The 14193-nt window shown below is 44.9% G+C and overlaps 2 protein-coding genes across 3 annotated transcripts in view; one reads left to right on the top strand and one right to left on the bottom strand.

Annotated features, from left to right (window-relative positions):
- Positions 1 to 7192: 7192 nt before the first annotated feature.
- On the top strand, positions 7193 to 10929 carry SRP14 (signal recognition particle 14). The gene is made up of 5 exons (XM_080595301.1): positions 7193 to 7362; positions 7474 to 7546; positions 8315 to 8427; positions 9600 to 9632; positions 10060 to 10929. The coding sequence occupies exons 1-5, from the start codon at positions 7339 to 7341 to the stop codon at positions 10147 to 10149; spliced, it is 333 nt and encodes a 110-aa protein (XP_080451427.1). The 5' UTR covers positions 7193 to 7338; the 3' UTR covers positions 10150 to 10929.
- Positions 10930 to 11792: 863 nt separating this feature from the next.
- The window catches only part of EIF2AK4 (eukaryotic translation initiation factor 2 alpha kinase 4), a 38593-nt gene continuing 36192 nt past the window's right edge, over positions 11793 to 14193 (bottom strand). For both annotated transcript variants that reach the window (XM_080595281.1, XM_080595280.1), the window contains exons 38-39: positions 13457 to 13581; positions 11793 to 12297 (exon numbers count right to left, since the gene is read on the bottom strand). In XM_080595281.1, the coding sequence (XP_080451407.1) occupies positions 12243 to 12297; positions 13457 to 13581 (180 nt within the window). In that variant the 3' untranslated portion in view covers positions 11793 to 12242. The remainder of the gene's footprint in view (positions 12298 to 13456; positions 13582 to 14193) is intronic.

Below are 14193 nucleotides of genomic sequence, written 5' to 3'. Positions count from 1 at the left end.
GAAATGCTTTAATGTGGAGGTTTCTGGCACACTTTTCTGTAAACCTACCGCACTACCTGAATGCAATATCGCTGAGCAATGCCATTCCTGAACTTTAACGGCCATGAGACTTAATTGTTGCAGGTTTTTAAGGCTATGGGCAATAACAAAGGGATTGCATTTGTAATACCTGTGTTGCTTCTGAGAATTTCCTTGGCAGGGCTGTGTTTAAGGCTCTGTGATTGGCAATGGCTGGGCTACCTGCTACTGCAAGCAGGGATGACTCACTTGGGATTTCTATAGCCTGAGCACTAACAAAGAGCCTGTGACTTCCAATCTGCCTGGGGCTCCTGTCTGCCGCTCAGTGTGTGTCTGCAGACAACATGTATTCAGGAACAGAGAGGGGGATGCCGAAATAAAGGGAAAGGGACAGAAACAAACTCAAATTACAGTTTTTGTACCCGTGTTTCCTGTTTTTGAATGACTCCAGTTGTAGTTATAATGCTTAGCTTAATCTGCTTTACAGAGCTACACCCTGCAGCCCTTAATCTCGGAAGATGCTTTTGAAAAACAAGGCCAGTGAGCGAGGTAAGATTTCTGTATGGCTCACAGGAGCCCAGCTCCAGCATGGTAGCAAAGGATGCTGCCTGAGTGTGGAGGTAGGAGGAGGAGAGTAAAAGAGCGAGGGCACTCCGTGAACTGATAAAAGTGGATTAGGGATTTGGCACCGAGCAGACCATTAGAGAAGGATGACATTAAGAAAGGCAAAGCAAGGAACCTCTCTCAGTGCAGTTCCTGCTCTAATGAACTGACCACTCTTGAAATCATTATCTCAAGATGGTGCTGAAAACCATCTACTGGGAAGGACAATATGGTTTGGGTGTTGTCAGAAGGCATGAGTGACTCTTGCTGACACTGATGCTCCAAAAGTGTTGCACAAGTACCTCATTTTCTCTCTCCTGGGAGGCAGGAGGCAGGATAAAAACTAGCAATATTCAGACCAGCTGCCAAGGCCGCTAATATGGCAGCAATGCCTTCAAGTGCTCATTCCCTTAGCCTCCGGAGCCTCTGCCTCCTTTCCCCTGCTGCCGCCTTTCCTCGGCTGGGGTGAGGCTGGGGCAGAGCGGGGGAACAGGCAGACAGCTCATGTAGAAAACAGCTTTGCTACGCTTAGGTCCTGCAGTTTTTTTCTTTCCCCCTATTGTTAAATGGCATTGAATACCAGCAAAACAGGAAACTGCTTCCTCCAGCCTCTGACCCAGTGAGCGCGGCCCAGCTGCTGGTTGCCCGGAGCGGCCTCCCCACACCACCCTGTTCCTAGAAAGTATCTGGGCATTTGGAGGAGCATTAGGGAAGAGTGAGGAATACAAGTAAAGCTTAAATAAGCAGGTAAACTTGGCAGCTCTTAAAAGAAGGGAGTCATACTGGAAATATCTGGCGATAACAGTCAAAACGATCTCTGTTTTCCCAAAACTACGGCTTATGGAAACGAGAGCAATAATGTCTCAGCCAATCTCTGTCACCTCACTCGTCTGGTGGCTAACTTGATTGTTTCTTTGTTGTGCTGTGCAGCTCTTGTGTCAGACATCCCCGCTCAGGCTGTGAAGAAACCATTGTTTCACGGCACTGCAGCTTGTGTTGTGATCCTTAAATCTCAGAAGCCCAGCCAGGTCTCGTGTCAGCCTCAGCAGAGACAGGAAACAGTGCTGGTGAGTTGGTAGGTGACCCTTTTCTTCCTGAGAAAGCAACACCCCACGGTGTCAAGAGAACATACGCTGCTTGCAGGCCTGTCCTTTTGAGGAGAGTGAAAACGCAGGAGAGCAAAGACCTTGTGACTCCTTTTGTAATTACACATCCCCTCGTGCTCACTGATATCAAGGACAATGTTGTCCTCCCTGGTGTCACTCTGTTGACCTAGAATTCCCACTGACTGTTTTTTCTTGTCTCTATTTTTTTTTGAACATGGTGTGATATTCTTCATTCCGTCTCTTAAGTACGTACATAGAAAAAGATATCCTGTAACCTCACTGGGAATGTCTGGTGGAAATTTTTCACAACTGCATTTCTATGTTTCTGAAAGTAGGACACATCAGTGTGAAAGAAATGATGCTCAACCCAATCTCTGTCACCTCATTACTCTTGAGCTCCAGCTTAATTACCTCCCTGATGCTTTGCACAGCTCTTAACCAGACATTCGGTGTCTGCTTAAAAATCTGCCGTACCAAATGAAGTGATGACTACGTATCCTCTTTCTGCTGGGGAGACGAGCTGTGAGGTTTGGTAAATATAATTTCTAGAGAACCCAGAAGGTGCATCACATTGTTCAGGCCTGGTTCCGCACCACAGACAACTTACTGGAGTTCACAGATGACTTACAAAGACCCACCGAAACCAGGCTCAAAGGTCATATCACAAAATTCATTTAAAGATAATAACAAAGTTTTAACCCCAATAAATTTGTGGTTTATTGTTTACAGCTCCAAAGACAGAAGTTACGCTACCAGCTACCAAATTCTGACCTCCTGTATCTCACTATGACTGTATTGACGCCAGTGGGACTGCGAGAGAGATGAATTTGATGGTTTATTTTCAGAAAGTCTTTGAGTTCTTTGTGTGAAAGTCCATACCTCAAAGTGTCTGTGTGGGAAGTGTTCGAACCCCACGCAAAACTTCCTCCTGGTTCAAACGCAGGCCTAGGGCTGCCATTTCAGTAGCCCTGTTTTATTCCGGTAACCCTCCAAAATGTAAGCAAGGTGCACACTGAAACTTTATTTCACAGCCCTAAAAATTGATAACATGCTAGATTTAAGAGTACAAAATAATATAAGGTATAACCACCAAGTTATTATAATTTTGGCCATGGAGAATATAAACTGGGAGCTCAACCCAGGCACTTAATAATACAGTAAATATGCATCCCTTATCTTCCCTGACAGAGAAGCTTTCCAAAATCTGGGTGGTACTTCAAATCCATGAAGTCCCTTTCCAGCAAACAGTCTTTTTGTGTCTCACTGCAGATAGGCTTTGGTTTTCACTACTATAGTAACGCGGTGCATCAGAGTTTCAAGAAACTTATCTATTTCCTGGTTTCCCTCACAAACAGTAAATCACAGCTAACATTGCTATTACACAATGAAAGTCAGTGTTTGTTGGATTCAAGGTTACACTTAGCCTATCTGTGACAATAATTCTATGGAAATCAAAAATAATATTATATAAAATATGAGGTATTCACTAAGATGAATAGCGGTGTTTAGGATAGAGCTCAGGGCACACGAACTGGATCCTAAGACATGACAGAAGACCTCCTGTTTCTTATGGAGAGCTTCTCTCTGGAAGTTGACCTCACCGGTGCCTCAGCAGCTTCCTGGTGGCATGTCTTGCTCTCAGAAAGATCTTTCAAAAATGCCTGGTTTAGTTCTGAATTTCCTTTTCATTATTATTGGCTGATCAGGCAAATCATACCACTTTGTGTACGTATGTTGTGTTCAGTAGCTCTCTGATCACTGTCCCTCAGCATGTCCTTTACTTCTTTTCCCGCTTGCAAGGAGGGCTAAAAGCTGATCTGGGGGCTGACATTCGCCAGTACTTTGGTCATCTGCTAACTGCTGTGTTGCAAATCTACTTAGCACTAGGAAAAAGTGTTCATTTCTCCTGTTAGATTTTTTCTTCTTTATTTCCCTGGCATGGAACTTGGGGATATTTTGGCAGCTATTTCAGGGTTAACTGTCTTTCTGCCCAACCAGCCGCTGTTGAATTTTGGGCTCAGAAAGCTTTCCCTTTGCCCACTGATCTCCGATCCGGTGAGGCTAGGAGGGCACTGAGGTGTGCATCTCTGTTTTTCCAGTGCTAATGATAGAGTGGTAAAGGGGTGGTGGTGTTCCTGGGGTTTTGCTGTGGTACTGGCTCTTTCTGCCGTGCATAGTTACGCTGTGACGAGGTATGCCTGAACTTACAGATCAAAGTGAGTTACCAGAATGATCCACTTGTGAGCTGTGGGCCATTATCTGTTATTAACTCATCGTGAGCAATGTGGTCAGCAAACTGTAATTTACAGTATGTTATTACATTTCTGCGCTGCGGTGTGCGGCAGCTGAGTGTGTGTGTGTGTGTGTGTGTGTGAGATAGCCCAGAATGAGCAGTAATCTTTTCTAGCTAGTTCAAATAGATCTTTGCCAACTTCTTCTAAAGTTGATCAAGAATTTAATTTGCTTCTGATAATCCTGTTTTTCTGCTTCCTGCCCCTCCCAGCACGCTGAGCAGAGCAGAGGTTTCACCTTCTCTGTTTCTCTTCAGTACAAGCTTGCTTCCAGGAAAACTTGGAAGCACAGCAGCAACCTCCTCCAGTTCTCTGCCAGATTTCCTTCAGGATTTAATGATTCAGGTGGCTTCATTTGCTAAATTTTTGCCAAAAAAAGTAGTTCTCTACTGACACCATATAATAAAGTTGAGCAAACAGGAGGGTTGGTAGGAGACTTATTTTTATTGCCCGGCTCTGGTCACATGACAGATCAGGTTACAAAATACTAGTGCCCCTGCCAGCTCTCAGGATCCACCAATTCCTCCTGCTACTGTTTTAATCCAACCTGTCTTGCCTTTTTCCTTTTATTTATTTATTTTTTATTATTTATTTTTTGCTGGGGGTAGAGGGTGAGGGGAAAGGTATTGCGCTGGGGCAGGAGATAAAGTGAAAAGCAAATGTATCATGATTGGGAGTATCCCTTTAGCTCCTTCTGTGTTTGTTCAGCACTTTTTCACCAGCTGAGTAGCTTATTCCCTCTGAGTGTTGGCAGCCCTTGGCAAAGTTAAAGCAATGTCAGCATTTCCCTGTTCCATCTATTTTTTGGAAAAGAATTGTTAAAAATATTACATTTTCACCTTGTTTGCAAGTTGCGATGAAGACTTCTCCCCTAATTAAATTGTGACTTTCTGGCTTGAAAAACAGCTTCACGATCAGGAAGATAAGCTAGCAGCAACAACAAAAATCCTCTGCTGCGCTTATGGAAAGAAATTCAGCAAGTCAGTGGAGCTGCTTCTTTTATTAGCAGTGAGACCAAAAACTTTTCAGAAAAAAAAAAAAAAGCTGATGAAACATAGATTTTAAAAATGTAAACTTACACAACTCTAGAGTTCTGTGTCATAACAGAAAAACCCTCTATTAACAGGGAAAGCCTTTCAAGTTGTACAAAAGCAATCCCAGCACTACCTTGTGAAGAGGCAGAAACTGTGAGTAAGCTGAAAGCTGTGGCATTGCACAGTAACGACAGTTACGGTATGTGACCATCTGTGAGTGCCTGCGCGGAGAACAGGAGATGGTAGTGCTCCTCGCTGTGTAATCTGTATTTTACTGACACCAAGCAACGTCAAGAGGAATCGAACGGTCAGAACTTCTGGTAGAAGTTTCTCTCTCTTTCTGTTTGCATACCTTGGTACATAAACTATTGTGAAACAAAGGCTCTCCAAAACCGTATGTTTCTAAAAACTTATGTTTTAGATACCTACAGTAAGTCATTTGTCACATACTGGAAACACACATGCTATTCTCCAACAGATTTTGAACGGTTGTCCCCTGCTTCTCTGTATTCTCTTTGTCTGGAACCTGTGGTCTCCCCACTTGTGGTTTGTTTTTCTTGCTCCTCTGCTCTGAAATACTTACTTTCCTTCCTGAATTAGGAGTGTCTATCTGTACTCAGAGAAATGTTTTCACAGTGGTTTCTCCCAGCATCCAGTGCTATCAGAAACCCTCGTATCACAGATTCCTTCAAGGAATCTACCTCAAGAGGCAGCTGCCCAATACCTCTGTCTCTGATGCTGTAGCTACACTGCTACTGCTACCTCGATCGCTGGATTAGGTTGGCCAGGACTATGTCTGCAGTGCCAAAGGCACACCTCAGCAACAGAAGTAGCTCCCAACAGCGGGTTGAGATTTTTGTGCAGAAGAGGGGAAAAGACTCCATGGCGCTCATCCTACAAGAGTTAATGGGTTCTGTTGCATAAAGTGTGGAGAAAAACTATGTATCTTCCCTCATCTTTAGGAGAGAGGAGCTGTCCTACAGAAGAGAGAGGAGAATGGTTCAGGGCCACCCAAGAATTCTCTGGTGAATTTGAGGGTCAGAATTTGGTTGAGAGCTCTAGTCCCCATGCTTCAGCTACAAGACCACCCATCTGCTCTTTTGGCGAGCATGACTGGAAATGCATTTCTTTTGGCTTCCAGTTTCTGTGACCATGGTAGTTTCCAAGGGGGAGAATGTTGCAACTGTTTAGTTTTTCCATTTCTGTTTTGCTTTCACAAGTTGCCTGTAAAAATCTGCAACACCACTGCATCGTCCTCATTCAGGTCTCTCGCCACAATACAACCCTACTCCGATTTCTGACAGAACAACCTCTTGCAATTAGGAGTTTGTTAAGCCCGCTCCTGCAGCTGGGCAGGGTTGGAGGGAGCCAGCCGGGACTCCTCGCACCCACCCACCCGTCTTGCGGTGGGCACTGACTGCGGGCTCCAGGGGCAGGGACCCTCCCTTTGTTAGACCGTCCGAGGCCTTGGCCTGTCAGTGCTTCTGCCCGCAGCGTTGATCGTGTGCTCTGGGAATGGCGGTTTTGGGAACACGTAAATAACCTGTGTTTCTCACGTTAGTTTCTGTGAGGTTTTTATGAGAAACAACCAAATTTGTATTTCTGGTCTTCCCTCCTCAGCTGCCCGTGTTACAGGTGAGGAAAGGCGACGAGGACAAACACACCCACGGGGCGGGAAGGCAGCCCTGGGTCTTTACGCGATCTTTGACTCCGAGCGAGCAGAGTTAATTATAAACGGGCAGGTCTCGGTACGCCGTGGCCGTGTGGCGATGTCCCGCTGCACGGCACTCGTTCCCTCGTCCTCCGGGCGGCCCCAGCTCCGTGCGCGCGGTCACAGCACCCCCTGCTGCCACAGGGCTCGCGTGCCGAGCGGCAGCGACAGCAGCGGGGACGCTGTGAGGACCGGGCGCTGCGGTGCCCAGCGGTCTGTGTGTGACAACCGACCCGGGCAGCCGTGCCGGGCAGCCGGCACCTCCCCCACCCACGGCCGCTCCTGCGGCCCCCGCCGCCCCTGCCCCTCAGCGCGGCCCAAGCCGCAGCTCGCCCCTCACAGCCCCCCCCCAACGGCCGTAACGGCCGCCCCCGCGCCCGGCCCCGCCCCCCCTCCGGGGGCTGACGTGGCGCTGCCCGGCGGCGGGGCGGGGGCGGGGCCTGGAGGCTCGGCGGGCGCTGGCCCCGCCCCGCGCCGCGCGCCGCGCGTGCGCGCGGTACGGACGTGCGTGCGTGCGTGCGTGCGTGCGTGCGCGCGGCGTTTCCGGGCCGGCGGCGGAGCGCGGCGCGGCTGCGATGGTGCTGCTGGAGAGCGAGCAGGTGCGGGGGGCCGCGGCGGGCCGCGGGGGGGGCTCGGCCCGGGGCTGGGGCGGGTGCCGGTGCGGTCGGCGGCCCGCAGCCAAGGCCCGGTTGTGCTCCCTTCTCTTGCAGTTCCTGACGGAGCTGACGAGGCTGTTCCAGAAGTGCCGCACGTCCGGCAGCGTCTTCATCACGCTGAAGAAGTGTGAGTTCGGCGCGGGGGGCGGGGCGGGGCGTGCGCGCCTGGGTCAGGGTTAGCGAGGGGGGAAGGAACAGCTCCCCGGGCTGCGGGGCTGCTGACCCTGAAGGAAGGCGGTATTTTGAGTTGCGCAAAATACGGGCGCTTTCTGGTTACTGAGCAGTAAGTGAAAATTCTTAGTTTGATAAAAATGGAGATCTGTGGCGTTGCTTTAACGTTCTTGTTTCTCTGGTTTCTGGATAGCTGGCTGCGGATCCCCACTGGGCATGAAACTTTTTTACTGTGAGTGCGGTCAGTCGCTGGAATCACGTCCCCAGGGATGTGGTGGGTTCCCCAGCGTTTGAGACTTACAAGGTTCGGCCACGCAGGGTGCTCAGGGAATCCTGTCTAGGCCCTGCTCTTCCCATGACGAGTTGAAGCAGATGGTCTCTGAGGTTCCTTACAGCCTGGGCTTTCCTGTGGTTCTGTGATGAGTGCTGTAGGTTGAAATGCATCTGAAGTGTGCCGCTGCTGAAACGAGCGGTTCATACAGCGTGTCTGCGTACGGGTTTGTGTGTTTGTCCTGGGTTAGTCAGGTAGCCCAGGCAGCTCTAGTTTGTGGGATTACAGGCGAAGGGATCTGTGGACGGTTTCACAGCAATTCAGTTCAGATGGCTGTAAATTTCCATGTATTTTTACAGATCTCCTCATGACCAATTTTTAACATCTCAAGTCAGGAGGCATCCCACGATTTTTAGCCAAACACAAATAAATGTTCTCTGTATTTCAATACAGATGATGGTCGAACAAAACCAGTCCCACGCAAAGGCCATGTAGAAAGCTTTGAACCTGCAGACAATAAGTGTCTTCTCAGAGCAACGGATGGAAAGAAGAAAATCAGCACAGTGGTGAGTGACAACTTTGGTTTAGAATGATGAGCAGCCCTACCTGGCTTCCGTGTAATGCCTCATGTTTTAAGTGATGCTTGTCGCTGCATGAATTTCATGAGAACTGCCCCCTTAATTCTACAGAGAAACCATATGGTAGCTAAAAGCACAACTGAAATTGGGATGCCAGTGTTGCAGTTACACTTCGTGGTGCGGATAGGACAGTTGTTTGGTTTCAATTTCTACAAAGGATTTGGCTTCAAAATGGTGTTGCTGGACATGCAGTAAGGCCCTCTGCCTGTTTTCAGCAACCATGGCTGTCATGTTCTCAGTCACGTGGAACCGGAGGGAGGGAATGGGGAAGCTGCTTCTAGAGACAAGGGTAATGTGGGCAGAAAGAGAGAGGACGGTGATGGAACCTGCAGCGTGAGGACAAATGGTGTGTCTCCAAAGAGAAGAAAGGTCCCGCAGTCAACTTTGGCTGATAGAGGCAGCTTCTTGTAGACCTCAGTGGAATAACTGAAGGTTATTGCACCCCATCAAACAACAGAATGTTCCCTGACTGTGAAACGATAAGAAAGGGATTTGTGTTTCTTGCCAGTAATACATGGATGTGAGGTAGACTCTTCTTAGCCTTAATCTCACTTAGCACATCTAATTTTCTTTCTTATTTACAGAGCTATTTTTATTTCGGGAGGCGTTAACTTTAGAAGTTGAGAGCCTGATGTGTTTCATTTGAATGAGAGATTGAGAGAGGCTTTAGCTGACTTCACATCTTCTTAGTGATGTAATCTAAGGAAAAAATGTTACTGTGAGAAGTAGCGGAGAGAATCTGGGCTATAATGTTTCATACCAGGATTTGCATTTCAACATCAATTAAGTTCTGGCCCTACAGTGAAATAAAACCTTTCTTAGAATGTTTCTTCACCTCCTTCCCATTTGAAAACACACAGATCTGGGAAGAATAGCCTTCAGAAGTTTTGCTTAATCTAATGAGGAGTGTTTTCAGTTTCCTAAGGCAGTGAGGCATTATGCCGTGTCAGTACAGCCTGGGTGCTGCTGACTGTCGTGGGCTGATGCAGCTGCTGCTAAAGACATGAGCTGGTCCCTGGTGGGAAAACATGTACTGATGTTTTAGTTTGTCATTTTGAAGCCGGTGTTTTCTTGGTTAACCTCTAGTATTGCTTTTGTAGGTGAGCTCAAAGGAAGTAAATAAATTCCAGATGGTAAGTTTTTTGTATGCCTTATCTTCCTTTTCTGTACCTACTGGGGAGTAGTCAGTAGGAAGCAGTGGACTGGTGTGACTGAGCTGAATCAATGCTGAACTGACACACAGATGAACCTTAGAGTGCACACATTCGTGGGAAACAAAATCCAGTTCTATCTTACCTAACTTTCTGCATTGGCTTAGAAACAATAGCTTCCCAGTGCAGTAATGTAAAGGCAGCTGTAGGATGGTTTGGGTTGGAAGGGACCTTAAAGATCATCCAGTTCCAACCCCCTGCTATGGGCAGGGATGGCACCCCGAGATCAGGTTGCCCAGGGCCAGAAACTGAGAAAATTCAGATACATATCCATGAACAGTAAGTGAAGTGTTATCTCTGGTACACTGTTACGTGTTTGCTCTGTTAATGGTTCTAATATTTGTTTCAGGCATATTCTAATTTGCTGAGAGCCAACATGGATGGCTTGAAGAAAAAGGACAAGAAAAGCAAAAACAAGAAGAGTAAAGCAACACAGTGATGGAAGTGTCCGACCGTCACTGCAACAGACTTGACCCTTGCTCAAAGCAAAGTCCATTTCTTTTTGAGTTACCACTTGTCTTTGGCTTTCCTTCCAGCAGGATACTGGGATGTGATCAGTACTTTTGTTTAAATTGAAAGCAGGAGATGCTTTCTGTGGATCGTTGTATGGCAGGAGTATTTACAGGGTTATACCAAAATAGCTTTACACTCGTCTGCCAACTAGTTTTGTACTTATACTGCTGTTTGTTTTGTATTATGCAAGTGGGCAGTGTAAAACTCATCTGGGGGATAACAGAGGGTGAAGAGAAGTGCACAGCACCATGAGCAAAGTGAGATTGGAACAGGAGTCTGTGTCAGATGCCTAGTTTTATAGATAAGCGTCGTTAGTACTAGGGAAAGTGGGTGCCAACCTATTATCCAGGAACAGCAGCTTTCCTGTTTCTGTCTTATTTTGAGGGCCATGTTTATATGATGCAGTGCAGATGCCTTGAAGGCAGCCAGACCCATGCTTTGAGCTCTCAGCTCCGCCTTTACCCTGTGCTGATCCAGCTGTGCTGATCCAGGCTCTGGGTGGGGGAGCGCAGGACTCTGCATCATGGTCCCTTCAGGCATAGCTTAAGAATGCTCATGTCACCTGAATGTTTGTTTTTTAAAACTTCATCCTTCCAACGTATTCAGGGATCTGGATTTCCCCATCTTCGCATCGTAAAGTAGCTCCTTCATATGAGCAGATGTAAAAGGTGAATACTTGTTCCTATTAAACACAATGAGAAATGGATTTGGTTGTAATGACTGCTGTGACGTGTCTTGCTAACGACAGTTGTCTGTACTGTGAGGACTGACCCTTCCCAGCGTTACTTCTGTGCACTGCTGTTGCAGTGTTGGCGGTTCTCAGATGTTTTGGGGTTGTCTCCAAAGTTAACGCTCTGCATATTTTAACTAAGCCCTCTTCACTACAAGAAAAAGGCTGCGGAAGAAGTAGGTATTTCTTAATGCAGTGAGCCTGCAGTACTGAAGACAACCTTTTGTGGTAAGAAAAAGAAGCACAAGCAAGGTACTGGTTGGGGAGAGAGGATAAAGACCAGTCTATGTGCAGAAATACATGGGTTTTTTTGCATATTCACTAATATGAAATATAATTATTTACAGCAACTAAGGCTGCTGTAATTCATCTTTGTTTGTTTAGCGTTTTTCCTAACGTGTTTGTATTACAACTTAATTTTAACTATATATAGTGGTAATTCCAAAAAAAGCATTGACTGGGAAGCTGTAGCTTCAAGAAAGTAATTCTAAGATTCCTTCCATTACTGTGTCTTCAAATGCAAACTTAATTTGACAATCCATGTGAAGAAAGCTAGTTCAAAACTGTAGTTATGCCTCTAAGCACGTGCAGGCTACTCTTTCTCAACTCTTACCTTGAGGGCCTTTTGGTCTGAAACAAGTTTGTGTCCTGTGTCAGGTTTTATTTTTGTCTCCCAGGAAGCAGTTGTTTGATTTGAATGCAGAAATGTGGGGATGGGACAAACACAGGCAACCAGGTTTGCACAACTCTCAGCTTGACGTCTTTTACTATCTTTTATATCAAGGTTGACGATAAAGGCAGAAGTTTAAAAAAGAAAAATCACAAAACCTTGTAATACATACTTCAAAAGGCTGAGTAGCCAAATCTTTTATTACACAAAGCCCTTCCTCAAAAAAGTTTAGAAGTGTTTTAGAGTTGAAGATAATACATCTCTAATCCTTGAACTGAGATGCTTATTTCAGCACTATTGCATATGGACGTACAAGGCATTCTAAACTGTATTTTAAAAAAAAGTCATTTTATACCTGGCACAGCTAATAATCTCTCTTGCAACGTAACGGTGCAAGAATTACACAGTAACACATCTCTAGCTGTAGTCAGACTGTTCCTTAATTACCTGTAAAACATTTCACTTTTTGGAATAAATTTACAGTTTTATATTACACATGAAATTTAATCTGGACACTTAAAAAGGCTGCCTATCTTGCCTTAAGACAACTTTATGAAATTCCTTTGTGCAAAGCACTATTGTGTATTAGTAAAAGCATCCCAGAAAGATGCTTAAAGCACTAAAACAAAACCTTATATTCGTCTCGGTAACTGTACAGGATGAGAGCAGGAACCCTGCAAAGGGAACAAAAATTTTGTTTTAAAACTTTAAAACTACAGATTAAAAATCTATAAAACATGTGGCTAATCATGGCACTAAGCTAACAGCAAAGATTCAGTAGAAAAGCAATAGCTTTAGTTCATTTGCCTGTCACTACAATTTTCCCCTTCATTCCCTTTCTATTTATCTAGTCAATTGAATTTTTCGAAGGCTTATGCCTGCACACAAAACACTGCTTAGCCATAAAACGGGAAAGGAAAACAGACACACCCTGCACTGTATGGAATAACATCAGTATGTAGTAATTGGGTTCTGGGTTCTGTTGCTCACAGGTTTGCAAGTCACAGGAAAGAAAATGCTTCATTTAGTATTTAGTTGCCTTAGTAAACATTAGCAGATAAAGCAATTTTGGTGCGTCTCTAAGAAAAAGGAATTAAAGCCAATTTTTAGTCTCATTTAAAGGTTATGTAGCATGTTCAAATTGAACATTTAAGAAAACTTACTATAAATGAAACTGTCATTGGGGAATGAATATCCAGGTCCCACTTAACTGTGCCGGTACATGCAAGAGTTGAAAGTTTGAGGCTTAAAACAACATGCCTAGAATACACTGTTTCAGCCTTGCCAGATCCAGCCAGGGGACTGAGTTGAGCATAAATGCTTTTATGCTTAGAAAACAGAAGTGGGCTTTACTGTACATGTGAGAGAACGTGCACTGCATTTGCTTGAAGCTGGGCAGTCTCAGCTTTGCCAGAGTGCCATCACATTCCTTCAAAACAGGAGGAACTAAAATGCACTCTAGTTTAAGAGTCCCTCCCATGAGAAAAGAGGGTTATTACATAGCAGAAGTAGTATATTTGGATGTATGTATGTTTACTATTTAGTTGTTTGAACAAAGCAGTAAATGAAAACATAGTGGGAGTACACTTTAGAATTTCTTGAAAAGGTTTACAAAATGCAGAATTCAGATTACCACAAGTGAGGATTAGATGATGTTAACTTTCCCTTTTGTTTCATGTTAGCAAAAAATAGTACTCAAAGAAATATATATGTACTTCCTAAATATTTTTTTTTTTTATCTCAGGGAGAGGGGAGGACAAATTAAGAGCAGTTGGTTAAATGAATTTCAAATTCAGGAAACAGAGATGTTTTATGTACCTATAAGAAATTTACCTCTTTTCCATTTTGATATTGTAAATTTCATCACAAATTGCTTGCAGATACGAACATCTTTGTTTTGGCCATCGTGACATCAGTTGTCTCACAGTAGCATCAAAGGCTTGTCTGTCTCCATCAAACTGGAAACAAAACGGACAAGGAAGTGTAAAACAGTACTACATTCTCTAGCGAAGGAAATACGTCTCCCGGTAGGATTCAGTCTTCTGAACACTGCCTAACATCAATACCCCTTAATTAAACAGAGTACTAAAAGGTTTTAAACGTTATTCATATAAGTGCAAATTGCCTTTTTTTTTTTTTTAGAAAAGGTATTAAGAATGAGACTTGTTAGTGATCAGTTTCTTAAGACAGTTTAGCAATGCTGGCTGAAATATGAGAACTTTAACATAACGGCAGTGAAAAGTGAATGATGTAAGCTGATTGTGTCTGCTCCCTTTTCTTAAGAGGTGATGAACGCTCTCTGAGATTTGGGTAGGCTGGGCGATATAAGTATTTTGAAAATTTCTGATGTTTCACTAAGGTCTAGACAAATACTGCTTCAGAACAACAAACATAAGGCACGAAAGTGAGTATTAAACCTGAATCCATTTCCAGGCAGGATGCCATTTGTATTCTGGGGGGGGGAGATTTCCACCTCTGATAGGAATTTCTGACTTCAGAATAATTGCTCTCTTTGGAGGAGGTAAAGAGCTTTGTCTTCAGGAAAAAAAAAAAAAAAGAGAAGAAAACCC

Source organism: Anser brachyrhynchus (genome assembly GCF_964034855.1).
Source record: "Anser brachyrhynchus genome assembly, chromosome: 5".
Lineage (NCBI taxonomy): Eukaryota > Metazoa > Chordata > Aves > Anseriformes > Anatidae > Anser > Anser brachyrhynchus.
The sequence above is the reverse complement of the archived record's forward strand: the minus strand, read 5'-3'. Positions and strand labels throughout refer to the sequence as shown.